The 25,600-nt window shown below is 39.6% G+C and overlaps 1 protein-coding gene across 1 annotated transcript in view; it reads left to right on the top strand.

Annotated features, from left to right (window-relative positions):
* Positions 1 to 20,471, top strand: part of LOC124164482 (F-box/LRR-repeat protein 7) — a 53,748-nt gene extending 33,277 nt beyond the window's left edge. Inside the window, exons 2-7 of the mRNA XM_046541813.1 lie at positions 3,196 to 3,471; positions 5,176 to 5,847; positions 7,763 to 7,930; positions 9,982 to 10,490; positions 15,172 to 15,648; positions 19,751 to 20,471. Of these exons, the coding sequence (XP_046397769.1) occupies positions 3,225 to 3,471; positions 5,176 to 5,847; positions 7,763 to 7,930; positions 9,982 to 10,490; positions 15,172 to 15,648; positions 19,751 to 19,909 (2,232 nt within the window). The 5' untranslated portion in view covers positions 3,196 to 3,224 and the 3' untranslated portion in view covers positions 19,910 to 20,471. The remainder of the gene's footprint in view (positions 1 to 3,195; positions 3,472 to 5,175; positions 5,848 to 7,762; positions 7,931 to 9,981; positions 10,491 to 15,171; positions 15,649 to 19,750) is intronic.
* The last annotated feature ends 5,129 nt before the right edge of the window (positions 20,472 to 25,600 follow it).

Below are 25,600 nucleotides of genomic sequence, written 5' to 3'. Positions count from 1 at the left end.
ATACACTCGTCATTGCGCTTTGGTTTGGCATCACAAGTTCATGACTCTAGCTTAACTCGTCATTGCAGCGCCGATAGGGGTTAATTTCGAAACGGTCCCTCTAATCTCAACTCGACCTGTCCCACTGCTGCTAACTCACGTGGGGTTGTACCTGCCTCGCCTCGTTTGGAAGCGCAGAGACACATACACAAGTGCTGGGAACCCGTCGTCTTCCAATTTCGAAAATAAATTCGCAAATTAAACTCGTTTCCTACTTTTTTCGACGAGCGAACGTTTTTTTCCCGCCATCCAACGTGATCGTGCCTCGCGTACTACGTGATGCGGATTGGCTGGCTTCGTAACTTGGTATGGCGTCTCTTGGGTGGGGCTGAGCACCTCGTCAAATTATCATCATATTTATCAATTCTTTCACAAGTTTCCTAGGAAAAAAACTCCTATTTCGAGCAAGGAGACTAAACGGAGGAGACCCCAGACCGTCGCATTTTAAACTATGCTCAGCGCGGCAATGAAGTGAATGCGATCCATTTATTCTTAATATTTGAAATATAATCTTGACAATAGCGAGGAATAGCATGACAAGTTACAATGTAGTTGTATCACATCGCCACGAATATAAGTTTCGGCTAACAGCTCTTATTTGTCCCTTCATTTCTCCGTAAAAGTAGGATCGCTTTGCCCATCAGCGACGTGAGTGGCGATTATATTGAACCCATTCAAATGCGCGTTGAGTGACAACAGGCACAGGTGTAGATTGGAGAATCCTCTATCATAACATTCGTGGATGCCATCGAGGTTGTGTCAACGGGTCATTTATCAAGTATACGCTCTTCACTTCATTCGAACTCCCTTGTTTGCCAATATCCAATCAAGAGCCTCTCCCTAATCTTCGACGTTGATATCCCACTGCCCGGTACCCAAAATATTTTTACTCACAATCAGAATAAAACTTTAATATTTTTTTATAAATTCCTGATTTTTTTAAAATCTTGTTTGCATATTCCTAAAATTGCATCAAATTGTTCCAGCAAAATATTTTTCCAGTACCTGAGAATTTTTTAATTATCTTGTGATTTTAGATCGCATTTTTTATTTTTTATACACCATTCATTATGCCTGACGTCAATTGCGTACATGAATGTATTACCTGAGCTGGTATCGGTTACTTTTCGAAGCACTCGCGACGAACTTGGTATTCGAACAAGTTCCTACTCGTACGCGAATTTTCTCAAGTCGTGTTATCGTTCGTGTTCGGACCGGGTGAGCAGCTGAGGTTCGTCTCACGGTTCTATTCGCCACCACGGCACGAGTTCGATTCATTTTCGGTGACGTTCTCTTTTTCTGTGAACTGGTGTGTGTTCGGTACCTGATAGAAACGGTGTAGTATCAGCGAAACGACATGAATCAGTTTCATGTGATTTCTAAAAGGCGCGAATTCGTGTCGGGGGCACGATACAATGTAAAGGCCGTTTTACACGGGGCACGGAATTGCGCAGGTTAGAGCTGCATTAATTTCTAAAATGGCGTGGAATTGCGCGAATGCATGAACGAAATTAGAACGGGCTATTTTGCCGTCACGCATCCACGCATTCTCGCATGTGTTCTAGCAATTCACCGCTTTACACGACGCAATTTCGATTGCGCCTTCGCACGTACGTCAGATTGCGCAATGCTGTGTACCGTGTAAAACGGCCTTAAGCGTGGCGTTCACACATGCGAGGTTCACTTTTCTGAATGTTCTTTATAGGTGCTTAAATGAATTATGCATCAGAGTCATTAAATCATTTTCCTGAGACCTAATGCGCATCACAAGGTAACATCTCCAAACAAACTGGTCCGCAATAAATGAAGTCTCATAAAATACAATAAATTACAAGCATTTTGTTATCATGTTACAGAATGATAAGAATAAACACGCGAACTGTAGTTCGAATAAGTTCTAAACTTAGCCGTGGCCAACGCAGACCTGATACGAACTGCGTGCATCATGAGAGGAGGTTGATTCGTTGTCGACAGCCATCGAAAACGTACCGGTGAAGGGAACCGTATATTTGTGAATCGGATTGATAAGTGACGATAATTTAATTTTCACTCATGACTGCATAGTTCCGTGTGCAATGCGGATCGATTGGTTTGATTGGATTGATCGAAGGGCTGGGCACCACGTAGAATTATTATTACTATCGTTTTTTTGCATTGAGTTGTTTTTGTAAAGAGTACGGTTTCGCACCTCTATAGTGTAGCGTTGAGAAATTTTCTCGCTATGACGTCACGGAAGCTTACTCTTCTCAGTGGCCATGTTTCTTTTCCCGCAAAGCCCCATATACCCAATAATCGTGTCTTTGATAGCCTTTCTTAACTTCCTTGCGATGTTCTCCTCCTGATATCCTTAATGCTCAATTTTTCTGAATCATAGAAATGACATCGCGAAATGCTCGCCATTGACCTTCATTTTCGAACTTGAAGGAATTTACATAATTGATAGCAATATGCAACGAAATGACTGGTCGCAATAACCTTTTTCGAAAGTTCTTCATGTATGTTGACCTCCTCAACACAAAAAAGGTCCTCAGTGCATCATATCACCCACAGTTTTTGCACAAATCGCGCACATTTGCAATCCATAGCAATGCAATACATTAATAGTGACATATATCCTGTAAATTGCAAGTGAAAGATTCTATTAGAATATCTAGGAAATGAAACAAAGCAGCCAGAAAATTGGAGATGTTCGGATGATGGGTGACTGCTGCTTGATGGTTCATCGTAAGCGCAGAGAAATAACAGGACAATTGCAAATAACAGAGCAATCACAGGGTGGAAGATGATATTGAATTTTTGGCTCCACATTCCCTGTAAGTATGCATCCGTTCAACTTCAACATGATTAATTTCCCATATAGTTAGGTATGTAGGTACTATTTACCCACTAAGTGATATCAATATTGGCCAAGTAAATGGTTTGCGCCGAAACTGTGGGTAAAGCAATGGTTTGAGTATCATTTTCGGATCCACGAGTCAGAAATTCATTGACAACAACTACTGTTGTAAAAATATTTTTTTCATTGCATGACGGCGTAAATAACTTTCCATTGCCGATTGTTCCTTCATTTTCTTGGTTGTGTTTTTATTTATTTGTACGATGCATCCCTGGGTGATGATATCAATTGATGGAGTCGTGTGTTAATTGCGCCCGCAGGAGGTGCGGGACAGCCGCTTAGCGTGCCAATGGCCCAGGCGCCGCAGTCGTGTCCCCTGGCCCACTTGGGCCGCGGGCCCCCGGGCGACGAGGACGCCCCCCTGATGAGGCTGCCTCCGCCCCACCCCACGCCCCCGCTCACCGCGGCCTCCTACAGCCGGCGCAGGCGCCGACCCCAGAGGCAGGCCTACCAACCCTCCCTCGACTACGAGAACACCCTCTGCCAAAGCCACCAGCCAAATGACGACGACGACGACTCTTCATCCTCTGACGGAGGTAAGTGCGCGCATTCCGTCCTTCCAAGGTCTGCCCCTCCATCCTTCACTCATCTGTGATGAATCCAAATCCCAAGTGAAATAACACAATAGTCCATCGTGCTCAGTCACTATTTTTAATAGTAATATTTTGAAGAATATTGACCCATATTGTGCGAAAAATCCACAGAGGAAAATTCATTCGCCTTGACCGGAATCTCGGTCAAGGCGAATAATTTTTCCTCTGTGGATTTTTCGCACAATTTGTGCATTGCGGGTGACTCCGTAAAAGTTATCACCGTGGCTAGTCCCGGTATATGTACTTAAAATTGACCAATATTTTTCCGTGCTTTGATCTGCCACCTGCTCCTCCATCTATTTTAGGCAAACAGTCTCTGCTCTTAACCCTTTGACCGGTCAGTTGATGAGGTCACGCACTCAGTTACTTCCTCAAATTGGCCTTGCTTGTTGTGCAGCTCTCAATCCTCCCATTACCCAACCTTTTCTCTCATTTAACCAATGTATGTAATCTGTTGGGTAGTCCTCGCCTGGTGATCCGCATCGAGCACTAGCTTACCCGTGGAATATTTTACTCAAGAGAATTCCACCATGCCATAGAATAATAAAAATGAGTGGAGTGGTTGCAACAGCATGGGATGGTAATTGGTTCACAGAAAAGTAATTGAAATTTGCAAAATTCCACTCAATATTTCAATTTTCTCTGAAAAGTTAAATACCTATCTTTCTGTGACAATGGAATTCCAGGTAGTGCCTCCCTCTACTGTTCCTTTTATATGTAATAATGTGGTGGATTCCTCTTGCCTTCCACATCGCAGTACTAAAGCCTCTGGAGCTCTGGAGTTCCTCTCTTTAGCACTGATTTCCTGAAATCATATCAACTGCTGTGAGAAAAATTATCCTGTGCTGGGAATCGAATCCCAGGCCTTTGGGCCACAGTGAAGACCGCTTCAGGTTTCTTAATCCCCTTTGGCAGTTAGACACCCACCGATCGAGCACTTGAACTGTGGCCATGGAATGATATTTGGAGGAGTTGACCAATACCTGCAGTTGTTTGCTTAAGAAGTCAGTGGCTTTAAATAAAGCAGATAAGGCGGATCGATTTTTATGGGTACACATGTTGATTTAAGGAGAAAGGGCATATTTTTCTAACAATGATATTAATTGGAAAAGATGGTACTCAGTACTCAGATACTTTGGAAAAGATATTTTGTTTTGTAATTGGTCTGTAGTAATTCAAAATGTTGACACAGCCTTTATTTAAAAAAATGGTGTTGAACATGGAATGCTTGAGGGGAAATGGGAAAAATCAGCTCTTTTCACTAGCACCACTTGGCAGAAATCATGCCAATGCTTTGAATTCTCACGACACCCACAAAGCAAACCAAAAGTACAGTTAGCTAGATTTTTTTATTATTTACCCATGACACAAAATACCTTTCATGGGAGATGTCTTTCAATTTTATGTATTCCCTTTCAGAAATAGTTTATTTCTGGTATTATTCAATTATGCTCATAGTTGTTGCCTGAGTTGCCAAAAAATTTACTCAAACTAAAAACTAATTAAACTAAAAATTAGCCTACTAAATTTAAAATTTAATCTCAGCAAAAAATATTTGGTTGAAGTTAAACTTATAGATAGATATAGATATAGATTTCGCTAAGTTAACTCATATCTTACTAATGATTTTCTTTGTTGGCACGGAAGGTGGCAATTTCGAGAAGGGCTGCAGGCCAGCCCCGACTCCGCCTCCAGGCTCGGGCCTCCGCCGCCTCGGACTGCGGCCCGGCCGAAGGAAGAAGAAGGTGATTGTGGGCAAGCACGGGTACCACCACCTGGAAGATGACAAGATGCACGGCAGGGCCTCGCCCCCCGACCTCGGCTACCACACGCTCCCCGCCCATCCTGGCCCTGCCTGGGAATCCCTTCCCGAGACGCTGCTCCTCCGAGTCTTCTCCTTCCTGCCCACCTCGGCTGACCTCTGCGCTTGCGCCCGCACGTGCAAGCAGTGGCGGCGTGTGGCGTGGAACCCCAGGCTGTGGAGGTCGATCACGGTGCTGGCGACTCCCGAGGGCTGTCCACGGGGAGTCGAGACGTTCTTATCGGGGATTCTGAGGAAGCTGGGGAGCAATTCCGTGGGGGTGGAGAGAGTGTGGATCGCTGCGGGCGCAGTGGATGCAGACCCCGAGGATGAGGTTGAACTGAGGTCGCTGTCAGTGCGTGGGGGGAGTGGGGTCAGTGACGCTGGGGTGAGTGTGATCGCGAGGAGGTGTCCGTCGCTAGTGCAGCTCACTTTGAGGGGCTTTCCGGGAATCACGGATGCTGGAGTCGCGGAGGCATTCAGGAGATGCCCCAGGCTCAGGCACCTCGACATCACTGGTGAGAGTCCCTCTACGTTTAACCATTTACTCATGAATTAATGTGTCACGAGACCACCAAATATTCTTAGATTTTGAATGACTTGATTTTGCATAAATTTTACTCTTTGCTCAAGCAAGAATCACTTGATCAATTTTTGCGTCAGAGATCATTTCAGCTATGCTTTACAATGAAAGGGAAAACGATTGCTTGAGCCATCATTTTCTATATCACATGGACATTTGAGGTGTCCTTTGTGTTTACTAATGCCATTTTCTTGTGGTTTTTTTATCTCTTCTAATTATCTGCTTTGGCCTTCCCCTCAAATGCATTTTATGGACCAGAGGAAAAGATAAACTCGTGGGCCACATGCTTGAGTGCCATCTACATTTATTGAAATATAAAATTTATCATTAATTCCTACACCCAAACAACTAAAAGTCACTTGGTATTCGAGTAGCTTCGAATGCTACCATTTTCGACTGACTCAATGCACATAAATGAGAATTCTTTGTGCAGCTAACTGTAATTTTAACTTAACCTGAGTTAATTTTGTAACCTAACATTAACTTAGACCAAATTTAGCTGATGGAATGCAGTTATAGCTGATTAAAAATTTCCCCCACGTGCAATCTCTTACCTTGCTGTTCATTTTGGGCTCTCTGGCAATCCTAGTGGCCATTGGTCACACAACGCATTAACTACGTAATAAGTTCATGAACATTAGCATGCACATAGCTATGCAGTGGAAACCATTGACAAATTTGATTACAATTAGTGAAGTCTTGAAAGTGCATTTTGCTATTTGTTCTTCTGATTTATATTTCGGGTATTTTTCCTTAATTTTAGTATTCATCCTATGGTTCATTGAACGATCTTAGATATATTTTTGTTACTTTACCAGAATTTTATATCTTGCAATCCTACAGAATCCTCTCAAAATAAATTCTTGACTTACTTTTGTTCATGAGATTGGACAAATACCAGTTGTGAATTGAATTTTTGTATTAATGCTGCAAAGAAAATTACCCTTGCTCTGGAACTCTCTTAGTTTCTTGTCTTGTATTTTTGTTTTTCACATCTTGTGGGGGAAAATTAAGGTGTCCTAATAATTCAACATTTAAAATTTTTAATAACTAGTCTTTCATTGTCTTATTTTTGTAACTAGTCTTATTTTTGGAGTTGATTTTAATTTCACTTTTTGGAAAGTATCATCTTTAATGCAAGTAATAAGGATACAATTTCGTTGCCTTATTTTACCCTAATTTAACCGTCACCTCTTTCAATTTTTTAAACTTAACTTTAACTGTAATTGAAATGAAAAATCCTTAACCACACACCTCAAAAATTCTTATTGATTACGTGAATTGAGGTTTTTTTCCTTTCTCTTGACATTCAAATAACTACACTGAGTGACACCAATCAAGCTTATTGATAAATAAGATCATAGCATCAATATTATGATTTCTTAGCCTTAAAAACTCTTTTTATTCATGTTTATCCTGTAAATCAGGTGCATTGTGAATGAGATAGGTACTTAATTGTTTTGGGAGCTACAAATGTTAACGTGAAGAAGACTGCAGACTCTTAATCGTCATGTTGCCTTATGTATATTGTTTGAGGCCATTGGTTATCTGAATTGTATCACCTATATTTCCAATATGTAAAGTTATCATTTTTTACCTCACAATTTGTAATACGTATTGTGTTTCATCTGTCATTTTCAATTTGAATTATGCTTTCACTCATCACGTTCATATTTCGCTGGTAGTTTCTCTGAATGGCGTGCTGTTGCTGTAGCCTTTTAGAATACATACTACTTTCTCCCTCCATTCAGAATGATTCCCTGCCAATACACTGGATTGTGGAGTCTTTGCCTTCTTTACATGGCCTTGCTCTTGACTATGCAATAATGTTGCTGTTTTTCTTGCTCTAGGTTGCTCTGGGGTTGGCTCCATCGGCAGAGCGGAGGGCCCTCCTTTGCTCCTGATGCATGTTGACCTTTCCGAGTGTCCTCTGGTGAGAGATTCTGGAATCGCATTGCTTGCAGCATCCTGTCCACTCCTAACTTCCCTCTTCCTCAGGAGGTGTCACCAGATAACTGGTAGGTCACAAGATAAAAACTCTCTAGTACCTCCATCACAAGGTCATTCCTTTTCTTGTAATTAATAGTAGCAGGCGTAACGTTGTGGAAATCCTTAATTGTAGGAATTGATGAAATAAAATCACCATGTGGAAATAGCCAAGTTATTATATATTCAATTCCTACGATTTCTTTTCTTGCTTACTGTAGATTATGATAGTCCAAATTTCATTCCAATTATATATATCAACTATCATAAATATTACAATTAGTGTACATTAAATGTATATGTCTGTAATGGATCAAATTCAATAGGGGCGTATTATCAAACCGGAATGTTGGTTCCCATGTATGACCAAAGCGCTTGTATACTAGGGTGGATTGGAAATATCGATTCTTTTCAAATCCTTCTGGCCCAGTGAAAAAAAGTGGTGGGATTGATAAAAAATAAGGCCTGAAAATTTTGAGACCTCTAGGTGAACCCCTGACCCTTACTCAAATGCCATTTAGGGGGGGAGGATCAAAAATAAAAAAAATTCATATTTTATGTTCTTTCCCTTTAGAATTTGCTTAGTTACTGTTCTTTGCTGATACAAGTGCGGCAGGCTACTCCTGTCCCCTTCCCTCTCGCTTTTCCCCCACCCATTCCAGTCCGATTTATATTATCAAGGATGAACGCCCTCCTAGCAGCATACGCGGGATGAATTTTACTGTATTCGAGGCGTGGGAGGGGGAGAAGCGAGTGAGGAGGGGACGTGATCGGCTTGCCGCTCTCGTATCCGCAACGCTGGGTGGGTGTTGGAATATTTTCTTCGCTGATGCAGACTCAAATTAGGCATTTTGTGGCTAAACGGTGGCAGATACGTCAAAATGCACGAAATATTTGCCCTAGAAGAGCAGTAACTCGGCAAATTCAATAGGGAATGAACATAAAATATGAATATTTTTTAATTTTTGACCCTCCCTTCCTAAATGGCACTTGAGCGAGGGTCAGAGGTTCACGTAGAGGTCTCAAATTTTTCAGGCCTTATTTTTTATCAATCCCACAACTTTTTTTCATTGGACAAAATGGATGTGAAAAAAATCGATTTTCTCGATCCACCCTATTGTTCACTGATACAGTCATTTACGAACTATTAACCAAATCAAATCGCTTAGCACTATGTGTTGCTGAAGGATATGGATATGAAAATGAAAAATGGTCATTTGTATGTAACAGACCTTTGTATACTTCTGTATTGCTCATTGTTAGAGAATCATTGTGTCTGTAGACAGGTTGGAGTCATTGATTTGGCTATGGAATGGAGGGTGAAATGTGTCGTTAAAGAGTTCCAATTTTGATGAAGTTTGCATTAATAATGCATTAAAAAATGGAAATACTAATAGAGGCAGTCCTCATTTTAATTTTGAAACTATTTAAATTATCAGCTGAGCGTGATATTTAACAAATTCATGAAATTCAACCAAAACATCTGCATCTGGTCAAAAATATTGGAAGCTCATGCACATACCAGTGAAGCATAAGATTCAAAATTAAGGTGATAAGTTTTCTATATGATGCCATTAAACCAAAGTGTATCATCTTTAAAAACCATTTTTAATCTAACCAATGAATCTTCACCCAAAGTCAAAAAGCATGATGTCACCTCTGAAGTTCAGGTGCACACCAAAGTGGTTTGCAACTCAGAGAGTCATTCAATGATGTTAATGTGAAAATGGCCAAACACTTTTTTGGCAAACTGTGAAGTTTATGCCTTGTTATTCCACTGTGAAGAGACAGTGTTCAGAAGGAGGAGGATGATTTTGGATGCCAGTAAAGAAAAGAGGCAGGGGGCCACTTGTTCTCAGAAAGGGGATCGTCAATATTCGGCAGCATAATTCCAGTATGGATTGCATTGTTCCCTCAGATTGGCTCAGATCAGAGTTGAAACAGCCATTCTCATCACTGGGAAGGAATAGCTAATGAGGGGATAGTTCCGGAACACGGCCCTGAGTTTGAATCTATCTCAATATGACCTCTTTTAATGCAAAGGTCTTCTGCACTTGTGTAAGTTGTGTCAAAATCCTTTCAGATGCTGCTCTCCAGTCAATTGGCGAACTTTGCCCACGGCTCCAGGAATTGAGCATCTCGGACTGCATACATGTCACGGACCGCGGTCTGCAATACCTCTCGCCAGCGCATCACTCGCACGAGAATGGACCGAGGCCAGGATTGCGGTATCTCTCAGTGTCAAAGTGCCGTTGCATCACAGACGCGGGTCTCCGCACCCTCCTGCTCCCCTCCCTCCCTCCCCAGCTGCCCCCTCCCCCCAGCAGAGCGCCCGCCTTCCGCTCCCACCCCCCACCGCCCCCACCCCCCAAGCCCCATCGCATACCGTCCCCAGCACAGAGGAAGATGGCCTCCATGCACAGCAGGTACTCGGAAGAAATAGCTCCAGAAAGGCACCATCCCGGGAAATCCAGGCATCACAGGAAGGGCAGGTCGACTCCCATCGATGGCCTCTCGGATGACAGGTCCCGAATGGTTTACGCTGGGGAAGGGCCCTCCCATGAGCACTGTCATCAGCATGACGAGCAGCAAGTAAGTCACATCTCCTATCTACACAGTTGAGTCCCCATGAACTAGCAATCCAAAATTATTCTCATTAAGTAATGTTATCATTTCTTAATTCAACATTATTTACTTTTTTAAGTATTGCATGCATAATGTTTCACTCCTAGGATTACAGTAATATTTTGATGGTGCAGTCGCAGAGAACATATTTTCTTTTACTTAGGATACGAATTTTATGATGTTGTAAGTTCATTTACTGTAAATTAAGGACACTTTTAACCATCAAAAATGCCTATTTTGCCTGTTTCATTTTTTATTTATCTTAATCGCCCCAAAAGCAGCTCATTTAAGGTCTTTTACATTGGGAGAAATAAGGTGTAACAACGACTATCAAACACCACCAGACCTTGACAACCCACCCAGATGGGAGTTGAACCCATGACCTTTGGTTTGGCAGGCGAGGACTTTAACCTTCTGCCACTGAGGCCGGCAATGCATCTGCCTCTGATTCTGTTAATGTCTCTTTCTGCTGATGCTCCCTATTTAAGGACCTAAAAAGGAAATATTCTTCTCGACATCTCCAAAATTCTCTTTATGATGGATACTATTGTATTCATTTCTTTTTCGATGTAATAAATTTGGCATAATGTTTTCAAATATGCATCTAGAGAAAAATTATACCATGTCAAATCTTAAGATAATTAAGCCCTCATTATGCAGCATGATTAGGTTGTCTATATCAATGGAATATCCAGATAAAGGAGAAGCAAACTGTATTCTCCAATCCAACGCTACTGTTTTAAATATCAATGTTGATGTAGATTCCATATTTGTCAGATGCAACTTTATTTAATCAATTTAATTAATTAGATGAATCATGTCATTGCTGAAAGCAATAGAACCACTCTTTGTTATGCATTTCATGAAAACATGAACTTCGGAAAGAACTTTTTTTGTATTGTATAGGAATGTGGGGAAATTCATAGCTCAATAATTTGAAACATCTTATGGAGGGACCCTAGAAAAGGAATCCATTGGTAAGGTTGAAGTATTTCATTAGGTCATCATATTTTGTGGCAGTTAGCTGCAGAATAATTCTAGCTGACCACAGTGGTGGTAGGATTAAGCATTTGTCTGATAATTTTGGAATCATGGGTTCCATCCTACCTGGGATGTATTTCATCACCTTAAGCATAAATTTATTATGTCAAGTTCTGTTTGTGTAATCCCTGGAAAACCTGACAGAATTGTCGGAAATATTGTATATATTTTAAGCGCCTATATTAAGTGCCTCTTTTGAAATTTTAGTGTCCTTTTAGGCTGCCTATTTCTTCATTTTTAGTGCCTTTATCTCCTCAGCTTAGTCATTATCATCAGGGTGAATGATATTGAAGGTGGCCTCAACATCGATAATTAATGAAATAATGGAATAACAAACTTCACACACAGTTTTTATTTCAATAGCTTGATCGGGAAATGTCCTATCTACGGTGAACAACGGAGGTTAACACGGCACTGACAATTTTTACACTACTGTTAGACATTTGTCGATAGTGTAATAGCACTTTTTACAATTCAATCACGATGGAACACTGATAACTCTTGGCCGATATTTTTCAACCTTGTCAAACTTTGTGCATTACAACCACTGGCACTTTGATTATTAGCAGTAGCTTAACGGGAGATGTCACGTTGAAAATAACACTATTTTGGCACAAAAATGTTCCTAGATGCCTCCAATCAGCGAGCAAAAGTTGCATTGACCGGAACTCACCCCATAATACAAGCACAGACAGTCCTAAACGACGAATTCTCCGGTACCTACGAATATATGGATGAAGTTATTGTATATAAAAGCTAAGCGGACATTAGTAAACATCAAAATCGTTCTAATTACATACTTAAATGAATGATATGCCTTCGATAAAATCAACTTACAATTAGCGTATCCCCCTTCCAACGGCCGTGGCTCAGACTCCTACAACGATGTTATTTAGGTATTATAAAATTTTTGGTTTAACTGCTCCAGTTTTATATTTTATGCCCTTACTCAGACATTAATATTAGAAATAATACAAAATATGAGGGCTTCCGAGCCTCTATCATCGCATATTTATCTTTAAATAGAAAATAATTAGGTAACATGTCTGACAAACGAAGCTCTCACAACTGCTGTCAACTATTACAAACAATGACAACAATAGTTTCGTGTGATATTTAGGCACCTTTGATGTCATCAAGGCTTCGTCGGCAGTGGCTTGGGGGGTGAGGGAGTTTTTCCCACGCTTTAAAATTTGTTATATTTATCATTGAATATCTCGCTAAGGAAAACTCAGATATACCAGCGGTTTTCTTTGTTGCATTCAGAAAATAATTTTCTGTCCGCCTGTTTAATTTAAAAAATTCATGCTAGTTCCCCGTTGTACAACAATAAATGCTATACGTACTAGTGACAAGAGGGTAATGAGCACAGCATATGTACTACATGCTCTTTCATTTTTGATCTTCAGTTGTCAGTCAGTAGCAGTCACATAAACAATGCTGCTCCAATTGATATCGTTGCCAAGTGCAAACTACAGAAATACAACTTCAAAACTCGTCAGGTGTTTCCGGCTTTGACATTACTTGATGTTAATGCTGCTAAAAAGAAAGAATTTTTAAAATTAATATAGACTGGAGGAGAGATGTGGATTCAATATGACACTCCTGAATGAAAGCAATAATCAAACGATGGATGCCCAAAAATTCACCAAGGAAGCCAAGAATATTCAGACCAACCTTAAACATTTCAAAGTTCATGGCTACCACGTTGAGCGTATTGGACCAAAATGGTGTATTGTTTGTGGATTTCATGCAACTGATGACAGCGAATGAGGGCTCAAGGGAAACCCTTTGAGGATACAACCACCACGGCGGGGACCCAGTAATTCAACTGATGCACCCAATCACCCGGGGAGGGGGAGGAGAGGAAGGAAAAAAAGGAAAGAGGCGCCGCCACGATAGGAGCCCGTTGACACCTCTGGGGTTGGGATAGGGTTGGAAGGGTTGGGATGGGGAAAAACACCTCAACGCTATAGAAGCGGAAAGGGCCCAACTAAATAGCGAAATCAGGCAAGGCCATTAATGTGCCAGCGATTTTAGAGGATTATCCTATGAGGAAGAAAAATCCATCGATCAAATCGCTAGAGCTACTGATGACAATGAGAAATGCAGCTGTTTAGTGTGAAACATAACGTGCTGAATTCTGAAATTGTTTGGAGCCATGTCTGACAATGTCTGTCTCTGCCATGCTGGTGCTGCCCAACAGCTTCTGGAGTAGTTTCAATTGCTGGGGCATTTTTGATTACCTGACGAGCAATCTTGACCTAGTGCCTTCTGTCTCTTTGCTGAAAAAAAGATGTGGCTAGCAGGGCATCGCTTTCGAATGGATGATGTGCTTCTGGAGAGGGTTAAAACTTTTCTGAAGGCATTGATGTTAAAAACTGACTCTTGACTATACTTAAACTAATTATGTATGTATGTATGGCCATGTATGTAGATGAAGATGATGAAGAAAGATTTCACTAAGCAAACGCAGCTGTTTCAAACAAAGGAATGAGATCTAATGCTTTATGTATGGTAGCTGCTAGACAAACATGATTGTGCACAAAAAGATAAAAACACTATCATCATCATTTATATAGAACTCTTCCCCTTAAGAATTGGCAGCAACATTTGTTGAAGAGGGTAGAGTAAAACTTTTTCACATGTATGACCAATGTTTAAATCGTCAAGGTGATTATGTCAAAAAGTAAACACAAGTGTGCATGAGGTTTAGCAATGAAAAAATTTTGATCATTCAATTTATCTCTTATTTATGGCCCATTGGAAATTAAAAAAAAACAGCCCTCGTATTTGGTTTGTTTGAAATAGTTTTATTTTCAATATCTTTCTCATTTCAGCCAGACTGGCAGCAGTTGATTGGAGAGCGTCTACACATCTCAGAACCACATAGCTTTAATGATGTCTCGTGGCATGCTGAGGAAAGATGGCACCAAAATTGTGTGTCTGGTACGTTTAGCCACTTGTATTTCTTTAGAGCTTCTAAAAAAAAAATAGACTCGTTTATTGTTAATGAATTACCTAAGGGGAGTACAAAGCAAAATATGGTTGGTAGAAGAGGAATACGTATTTAGCTACGGCTCATTTCATTGTCAAAATGGAATTAAGTCAATTATTTAACTGATAACTTCACGCTTGGCTCTGTGAAACCTCTCCCTATTGGAAATAAAAGAATAAAACTTTGTAGGGTTCACTATTATATTAATATGGGCACAACCCGGGTTTTGTAACGTAGTTACATCTTCAGGTGAACGTGTTACATCTTACACCTGAAGATGAAAAGTATAAACTACATATGTATGTTACGAAACCTGGATCACGCATTTTTAAACGTGCAAGTGAACCTTACAAAGTCTTACTCTTTTATTTCCAATATGTTAATTATTATTAAGTCAATCAGCAAAACTTATAGTATTATAATTTGCAAAAACTTTGGATTTTCAAGTCTCTTTCATGGACTAATGAAGGTGCAGTATTATCAATGTTATTTATACTGGTGTTTTAACTTTTTGTTTTTATTATTATCATTGCGATGGAATCAGGGTCCCGAGACGGTGGCAACGGCTACCTGGAGGAGGAGGAGGTGGAGGGGGAGTGGATGGAGGAGGGGGGAGGGGTGGAGGGGGTGGCGGACACGCTCTCGTGGCAGCCGTACATGGAGACGCGTGGCCGAACGGACTGCTCATCAGGCGTCCACTACTCGGACGGAGGGGAGTGGCAGTGCCTGCACCAGCACGGCGGCAGCGATCGCTCCAGTGGTGAGGAGAGGGGGCGCAGGAGGCGAGAGGGGTGGCCCGAGGAGTCCTTCTGGGAGCAGGAGGAGACGTTCAGCTGGGTGAAGAACAGTCGGTGGCCCCCAGACAACAGGGACCTGCTGCTGCCACATCCATTGCGCTACCTCAACGCCCGAGGGTGTGGCGATGGGGTGGGCGATGGACTCATAGTGGCCCTCTCCCTCGCCTGTCCACGCTTGCGACGACTGGATGTGGGTGGATGCGGCATCACGGACGAAGGCCTCGCCACGCTGAGCCACGCTCCCATGGCACCCAAACTGAGAAGATTGGGCCTCAAAGGCTGCAAGCAGGTGAGAGCATATTGCCTTCAATAGGGTGGTTTCCCATTTTTTTTTAATTGCCTAAATAGAAAGATTATTACTCCTGGAGTAAGTATGTATCGTATTTCACACTTTTAGATTTTTAAATAACGATGTCTATTTTTTGCTATTACATGAAAAGTTAAAATTTTCAAGTGTGCGAAAACGCAACGGCTAAGCATGAATGCTGGGAAAAGTCCGTGTGAGGTCATCTGGTTCAGACTGCCACTGTATGAGGCCACCTTGGTGCGAGGCTATGAGTGCCACTGCGATGCAGGCTGCTAGCAGGTAGCAGAGTACCCTGCTAGCAGATAGGGCTTGGCTTAAATAAGGATTATTAATACACCATCAAATGAAGGAAACATTCCGACCATAGGCAGTTTTAATAGGTGATTATGAAGAGATGTTTCGCTGAGCTCTGTGCCTCATGCGTGCATTGGTAATCTCAGACGATGTAAAACTCCTATCTACTCGTATAGCATATAGGTCCCTGTGACGTCACGTGGAGTGGCATCGCATGGGCGCCAATCTGGCCTTTTTCAAATGAGGATAAAAATTGACCATTGCCATTTGTCTAAACTGGGATTTCTAAAACCAAATAATTTGTATATTATTAATACACTATTGGTGGGTAACAAATCTCAATCAATGCCTTTTGTTTTCTTTGATGAAGGAAACTACCCTATTGTTTACAAATGCACTCAACCAACCCATCCTTTTATGCATCATTTTGCAATAGCTTCATGCAGGGACGGATCCTGGATTTTTTCTGGGGGGCACAAGGGCCTGACAGACAAATGGTCTTCTCATATTTGAGATTAAAAACAACATACAGCAATTAGGTAATGCATGAAATATTCTATTTATTTTTGTATGATATTATTGATATGAAATTAAATGATTGATGCTCTGTTATACACAAACAAAACAAACGTAATGATAACGTTTTAAAAATCTTGTCTATTTTTTGTCTTGTGTCTGGGAGGGGGGGCACCTCCCCTGAACACATATTTTGCCAGTTCATGCATTTGGCGGTCACGACCAAACTAACAGACCACCTAATGTCAGGCTGATAAACATTGTTCTGCAATAGCATCAAGTAACACCATTTCCACTTAGTCCCAAAATTGCTATCCATCAAAAGAATTCATTGGATGGATAGATAAACTCTTCCAATTCAGCTATTCTGTCAAAATTTAAAATAAATGAGTCTCGTAATAAAAAAATTTCTTAAAATAATGTTGTTTACAAATAAACACTTGAGCTGTTTTTTCACAGTATTAGTTTTCATACATTATTTCCTGATAACATACCATCTCATTTGCATCAGAGTAAAGTCATTTTATATGCTGATGATGCTACTACTCTGAGTTTTGGTAATAAGACAGGGGAGGTGATTGATATGGCACGCTCATCAGTAGCACAGATGATTGACTGGTGTAAAAGTAATAACTTAAAATTGAATGGAAATAAAACATGTTTTTTAAATTTCCATCACAAAATTAGTCCTCCAGAAATGAGTCCTCTACTTAAGACTAATTCATCAACAGCCATTCAGCAGTCTAGCTCTACAAAATTTTTAGGGTTGAAATTAACTGGAAACCTTGATTGGCAATATCATATTGAGGATTTAGTTAGCAAAATGGCAACGGGAATATATATGATTCGCAAATTGGCTCCAACTACTTCATTAGAAATACTGAAATTGATATATTATGCCAAAATTCATTCTCACTTGACTTATTGTGTAGTTTATGGGGAAACACAAGTGCTGCTGCTAGAGCATTCTCTATGCAAAAAAGAGCCTTGAAAGTTATGGCAAATGTGTCCATCAGGTATCCTGGAAAGCCATTATTTCTAAAATATAATATAATGACACTACCAAGTATGTACATTTTTTACTGTGCATTATTTGTAAAAAAGAACCCTACCTTATTTTAACCAAACTCCTCGGTTCATGCCTATCTGACCCGTGGGAGTGAAAATCTTACAACATACAATACATATCTTACAACAATTATGTGCCAAAAGAGGTCCACATCACTCTGCCTCGCTTATTTTTAACAAATTGCCTACGAGTATAAAACATATTTCAAATATTAATGTTTTTAAGACAAAATTTAAAAAATTTCTACAGCCTAAGGGTTATTACAATGTAAATGAATTTTTGTCTGATAGTTTATGACAACATGTACGTTTTGATGTCCTCCCTGACAATGTTCTATGTCACATGTTTGACCCATAGAACAATAAAGATATTTATTTATTTATTTATTTATCATTTCACTATAAAAAATTATTAATTTTCAAAAGTATGCAATATAATTTATGATTTTTCAATATTTTACAATTTTAAATTAGCGTGCCAATATGAGAACAAGCATGCTATTATACAATACAGGAGTAAAAATATGATAGCTTTTGCATATAATATTTCAAAAGATCATTTTCCATTCATTTATAGCCAACTTTATAAGAAAAGTCTGTCTTAAAATCCTTTATCCTGAATCTTATTATCATTTTCCATTTTTTTAAATGTATTTATTTTATAGCTAATAACTTCAGGATTTACTTTGTAAAACCTCTCCACATTGGAAATAAAGAAGTAAAAACTTTGTAAGGTTCACTACGTTATTTAATTATGGGCACGACCCGGGTTTCGTAACTTGGTTACATCGTCAGGTGACTGATCTTGCATGCATCATACACAAAGTACACAACTGACAGTGAGGACATCTATTGGAAAGGAAAAGGACTGGTTGAGAGGGAGAGGTGAGGGTTAAGCAGGGAATGGAATAGGGTGAGGAGGTAGAGAGGGAAAGGGGCAGCCTTGATTTGGGACGAGGCTTTTCCTGTGAGGATAGGTATCTGACCAGCGAGGGGAGGGCGGGGTTAAAGTGGGTGAGGAGACGAGAGCTGAAGAAGGTAGCGATGTTGGGGAAGAAAGAGAGGATTAGCGGGATGCATTGAGTTTCCTAAATCACAATAGTCTATGGTATATATTTGTATGGTATTTATTTATGGTATTTATTTTATTCATCGCCATACTACCAAAAATTGCTCATTATTGGCTTTTACATTGGGGTTTTGTTACAATGTATCGATTGTATTAATGCACGGCAGACACCCACGTACTGGGTAGGAGCAACGTACTCCGGTGGGACTCAAACTCATGACCTTCAGTGTGACAGTTGAGGACTTTACCCTGCGGCCATCGAGGCTTTAGAGTGCCTCTTAAAAGGCAAAAGTGAAGTGCTAATGTTTATATTTAACATTTAAATTAATTTTAATACTTCATTTAACATCATAAGGCTTTCTAATTTTCCCGATCAGAGGTCATGTTTTCCAAAAATAACGAATAAGTTTCTTGGGACAACCTGTATGTATTCCAATCACATGGACATAATGTGGTTTGCCAACAAAGCAGGTGTAAACTCCATCCTCGGAGATTTGTGCCATAACTGGATTTAACTCAAGCTTTTTGATTGGACGAGACGGAGGGATGGAGCGAATGTTGGTCAGGCTGAGGGGACGTCAAATTCCCCATTATGTGAAGTTTGTGCATCTTTGCTGTCTGTATGGTTTGGGGTCTGTGTTTATGAGGAGAGAATAAATTTTGGATGCCAGCACTGGTCACAGGTATAGGGCAAGCTTCTGTCCGTTTTAGAAAGAGAATACATATTTGATGGTCAAATCCATTAATGGGATATGCATGTAGTTCCGTCGGATAGGCTCAGATAAGACTCACAATATCCCAACGGCCTCTCTCATCACTGGGATTGACAAAAGGATAGAGGGAGGGCAGGCAAATTGGAAGGGACACAAACCAAAATAGGCAAATAGAAATGAATCCAATGAATGCACATTTATCCCACCTAACCAAACATGAGGCTTCACTGGCCTCTTTGACAGGAATAAAGTCCTTACCTAGCTTTCCTAAGGTTCAGAGTTCCCCCTAGGTAAGCTACCTCTATCCAGGATATGGATATTCGTGTACATTTAATTCTTAGCTTATTATAAACACTAACGTAAGGGCCAAAAGATTTTTGAACCCTGTGCATTCGTATACTAAGGTTTGCCTGTTTCTTTTCAGGTTAGCGACAGGGGTGTTTCCTTGCTTGCTGTGCGCTGTCTTGGACTGAGGCACCTAGATATCAGGGACTGTCCTCTTGTCTCGCCCAGAGCCTGCAGCGCTTTGCGCTCAACCTGCAGGCGCTGTCTCCTGCAGCACTCCCACCCTGGATTTTTCTAATTCCTCCAACTTCTGTTTAATGGTGTATTGACCTTTTCGTTATGCTGAATTAATTGAGCCTTGTAATTTCTTTCATTATTCGTGTTAACTACATTTACTATTTATTTTTTCATTTCAATGCTCTCCCCCACTTTCTACTTTCACAATCAGTTCATCAAAGTACCCCCAGAACTCAAGAGTAGTAATGTATGTACGTGTGAATATTAATGCTTGAATCAATGTATTTCTAAACGTGGAAATTCCTCTGTAACTGTCGTCTTCAAAATTGACATAGATGAGCACCTATTGATTTTTCTATTGAATCCTGCTTGCTTGCTATTTAAAAGACAATCATTATTATTTATTTTTGACCCATTGTATCATCCTATAAAAAGATATGTCTGTGTGTTTCCCCAGCAGCTCTGTTTGCAATGCACTCGAAAGATATTTAAAAAAATATGAAATTGCAGTTTCACCTACATCAAACTAATGTACAAAAGTGCACTAGATGGTGGCACCCTGCTGTGTTAAGCCAACAGTGGTAGCATAAATACGCTCTGAAATAGCCAGAAGGAAGCCAGTTTTGGTCTCTAAAAAGGTCTGAAAGCTCAAATTTTACTAAATAATCATTTATCTCATTTGAGGCTTTACCTCTGGGTGTGTGGAGTAGCCGAAATAGTACAGTCTACCATTGAGATACTCATTCCAACTGTTGTTGAGCAAGTATCTAGCAATGACTCCTTTTTACGCCACAAACATTTGCTTAATATGTGATATTTGCAGTCGCTAGCAAAGTCATCTGCATGCTGTTAGTCAGTGAACATTTTCACCGCGATATGGCTACTGGTATTTTAATTGCCGCCATAATCTAAAGCTTTCCTCGAGTTAGATGGAGCAAGGACTGCTTTGCCTCCAGAGGTTTATGGACTTATTTGGGAATTTCAAATTTTTACCCAATATGAAAATGGTACTTTTGAAATAAATTAAATGAAAAAGCTTTGACCGAGTCATAGTAATTTTTAGCATGAACTTTCCATGGCATTGAATTAATATTTTTTGGGTCCAGTAACCTTTCAAGTAATTCCAGCATAACCTAACTGTGATATTTCCCACACAGCACACATGCTACGTCATGCATGTAATATACGTAAAATTTTTATATATTTAGCATATGCAGTATATGTACAGGGTTGGTATATATGTACTATTTATATGCATGCATTAAGTATGCCATAGAAAATGTCCTGCATGGGTTTGAGTGAAGGATGAAACTAAGCAATGAATCATTCGTGTGAAGAAGGTAATGGTGCTCATCAAAAAGGTATTTCGGTATGTGTGTGTGTGGTGCACGTTGATTTTCTAATCCCTTAGCTACACTTAAATTCTTCAGGCTCATAATCTGGTATTTAAGTTTTAGTATTCTTGTGAAAATGAACCAAGTCTTGCCCCATTGCTGGAATCAAGAAAAACATGGGGTATAAAACGTCCCTCCTGGAGAAGCATAATTGGTATTTTGTATATTTGTTATTTGTATTTTGTACAGTATATATTTTATGTATTTTTTCTCGATGATATGAAATATATTTTGGTTTTCCATATAACCCTTGGTGTAATTCATTTTAAAGTGAAGAAATAATGGATAGATCTAGAAAAGACAGCCTTCAACAAGGTAGAATAAAATAAGATCACTTTGTTCTATTCCGCACTTTATTTTAAATAGCACGACCCGGGTTTCGGCATCTAGTGCTATCATCCCTGATGATTCATCACTATCTATAGATGCTGAAACCCAGGTCGTGCTATTTAAAATAAAGTGTGGAATAAAACAAAGCTATTTTATTCTATATAGAAACAATTCCACAAAATAAAGCCCGAGACCGTGTCTTGTATTCAACAAGGTAATTTGAGGAAAAAGAAAAAGATGAGAAAAACTCTGAACACATAAACGTGTACTATAAAATTAAAAATTTTCAATTTTATAAGAGGGATTTCCCTAGATACGGATTTAGTAAGTATTCTAATAGCCTTTTTTTGCAAAAGAAATACAAATTTTATGTGAGGGCCATTACCCCATATTTCCAGGCCATAGTCCAAGTGGCTGTGATAAAAAGCAAAATATGTATACAAATCAGAAGGGACTGTCAAGCATACTTTTCTCAAAGTAAAGAGAGATCTGGAAAGATTTTTGTTTACCTTTAGTGACATATTATACCTCCAGCTGAGTTTAGTATCCAGGTAAAACCCAAGCAACTTTAATGTCAGAATATTCCAAGTAAAGTTAGAGCATTCACAAATCATTACGAAATTCAACAATTCTTGCTGGGGGAGACCACATACCTTGCTCCGCCTTTTTCAAAGCCATATTTTTTATGGCATTCGGAATGGCAAACACATCTCTGAACTGATAGTGGGCCTTGGTATGGCTGTAATTAATTAATTTCCATGCGATACTTTTAATTAGCCTTATATAATTCCACAATAGCGTGTCTCCTTAAAAATTGGTCAGTTGTTGTAATGGCTAGCACTGTTGACTCCCACCCAGGGGGGCCGGGTTCAGGGCTTCGTCACAGCAGTGCATTTTGTATTCTTCATTTTGATCATATGGCAGCAAGTATTTCATAAATTATAATCTCAGCAATCATATGCATGAGAGAAATTTTTTATCATCATAATTGAGTAAAGGTATACAAGCGGTGTCATTTCGAACCCGGAGATATGACAACCACGCTAGCAAGGGTTGGTGTGCGCTAGAATGTTAAGTTTTCTTATAGCTTATGGCGATCAACTTCCAATTTAAAAATGAAAACCACTTCTTGCAATGGCACATGCCATTAAGGCTCACGGCAAGCAGCAATATGAGTGCAGACGTAATAAATAACAACACAGAACAAATATAAATTGCCATATCTCTCGAATACCTGCAATTCACGTTACACCAAAGGGAGTTTACTTAAAAATACTCAATGCACTAAAAAACCATTCTGAAATATTATTTCAATTAACTAATAGGATAAAATGAAAGTTGAGTTATTAAAATCAACAAATACACTGTGTGTGTCTTGTGCTATCTGCTTCCCAAAATCTTCTGTAGCCCTTCCAGCATAATGACAAGAGGTCCACCTACAATATTTCTTCTAAAAAAAGCCACTGTTATTGCTCCCCGTTAATCTTTTGGTATGTTTTTGAGGAAGGTAGCAAGTGTAGTCTTCATATCTCCACGTTCAAAATGACACCACTTATGTACATGCCTTAACTCCATTATGATAAACAATTTCTCTCCTGCATATGCTTGCTGCAATTAAAATTAATGAAATATGTACTTGTTGCCGTATGACCAAAATGAAGACTACAAAATATACTGCCATGACGAAACCCTGAACTTGGGCTCCCTGGGAGGAAGTTGTCGACGCTAACCATTACACCAACTGCCACCAAGGAGTTTCGAACACAGGCGCTTTGGATCTGTAGCTGAATGCCGTAGCCACTAGATCAGGGACTGAACTATCTGTATGATGCATGCTATTAAGGCTTGTCAAATATACCCTATGAAAATTAATCACTTACAGCCAAACTAAGGCCCATTCAATGGTACCACTACCAGTTCAGAGATGTGTTTGCCATTCCAAATGCCATAAAAATTACGGCATTGAAAAAGGCGGAGCAAGGTACGTGGTCTCTCCGTGTAAGTAAATTAATTATTGCACTTGGTAAATTAATACACAGTAATACATCAAGTTGCCAATATCACACAAGTAAAACATCCATTTACTTAAGAATAAAATGTTAGTAAAATGTCGCAAGGAGTGGTCCGTTTACTTAGGAATAAAATGTTAGTAAAATGTCGCAAGTTCATGCTGGATTTAATTGCTTTGGAGGCAGCCACCTAATTCCCATCCATTTCATCAGATATGGCCGACGTTTCCCTTTGCATAGGGAAAATCTTTGAATGATTGACTTTATAGGATTAAAGTTCTTATCATGAATCATTCAAGCATATTTATTTGTGTTTTCAATCCAAATGGCAGGAACTTTAATGTGCCGAAGACTGAGATTTCGGGCTTTTTTTTGTGAAGCCTTCACTGAGGGAGAGCGTTCCAAAGTGGTTTTCTATACCAATTATTAGGGTAGCAATTCTTTTTGGCATCAGTTTGGGTTCTAATCTCATTAATGTGTGATAACCATGACTTATCATTCACTTATTTTTATGCTGTAATTGATTTTCACCATTTTTGGTCTGCTCACCAGTATATACGATCTGGTGCAGACAGATTTAATTTATGAACTTGATGAGAATACAGATGAATAGTACACGACGCAAGGGAAAATAGAAAGCATACACAGAGAAAAATTTATGCAGACATTTAGGCTGGAAGCCGCAAAGAGGTGTAGCGGCAATGTGCTAAGCTTAGATTGCTTCAGAAATTATGAATAGATGTATTACAGAGAGATACGGGGAACATAATATTGGAAACTTTTACCTGTATTTCCAGGTCAAAACAGGAACGATAAATTTACGGAGATATTTCGCCAAACACAAGGATCCCAAACAACAGAGGACTTAAATAAAGGCTATGAGGAACTTTGTTCAAGCACTTCCTTTTCATTTGTTAAAGGCTGGAGTCCTAAGATTATGCAGCTTGTGGGGCAGTACAGTAAAACCTCTATGTAGTGAACCTCTTTACATCGTAACCCTCCATACTTCATACCACCCCTGTGGTCCCGTCAGATTTACATGTAAGTTTATAGGCAAACCTCTTTGTAGTGAAACTCTTAATCTCATTAAACCTCCACTTATCATACCAAAGAGAGACCCCCGAGATGGCCTAACTACCTCCGCAAATCGTACTGAGACAACTAGAGACCATTAATGCAGGGGCGATTACGTAGATGGAATGACATTTTCAGCGATAAATGTTTCACGCTTATTTTTTTCTTATACACCTTTAATATGCTTTAATTTTCACATTAACCATTAGTTATGGCCGTTTTGCTCCATATGAGAGCATACCTAACAGTAAATAAGAAAAAAGGTATCCAACTATCCTAATAATTTTAAGTGACTGTTGAATTAAGAGAGCTCACATAGTTTTCTCTCGAATCATGGTAAAAATCATGCAGTAGCACTCACTTTCTGTTATTATTTAATAATAAATTTATGTTCACTAATGCAAAGATGTTTGTTTAAACAGATAAATACAATGGTTGAAAAGACAGTAGTTTTTCATTTGCCAAGGATATGAAAAAATTGTGCCTATCACTAAAACCTCTCTATAGTGAACCTCCATATATCAAATTGCCCAAATTTTGGTCCTCTCAATTACAATGTAAAGAGGTTTTACTGTACATACTGTACATAGTAGTCTCGCATGCCCCTTTCTTTTTAATGTCCTTCCTATGAAAATAATTTTGATGGGTTAGGTAGAGGAAATGAGATTCAATTACATTGTTTATGCATAATAAAAGGGTACTTATGACATTTATCTGCAGCAAGTACCACTGACTTTGAGAAATACAGCAGACTTCCGATTATCCGTTTATGTACAGTTTATCCGGGTTGCAGATTATCTGTGCATGATTTTCACTCTCGCTCAATTTTTTCTGCGATCTTTATAAAAAATAAAATCGGACGCAAAATCATCACAATTACTGCATTAATGCGAGGAGACACTGGGGTTATTATTTCCGTTAGAATACCCTACGTAAAACGGAAGT

This window comes from Ischnura elegans, chromosome 8 (assembly GCF_921293095.1).
Source record: "Ischnura elegans chromosome 8, ioIscEleg1.1, whole genome shotgun sequence".
NCBI classification, from domain to species: domain Eukaryota; kingdom Metazoa; phylum Arthropoda; class Insecta; order Odonata; family Coenagrionidae; genus Ischnura; species Ischnura elegans.
This window is presented reverse-complemented; position numbering and strand designations above follow the sequence as displayed.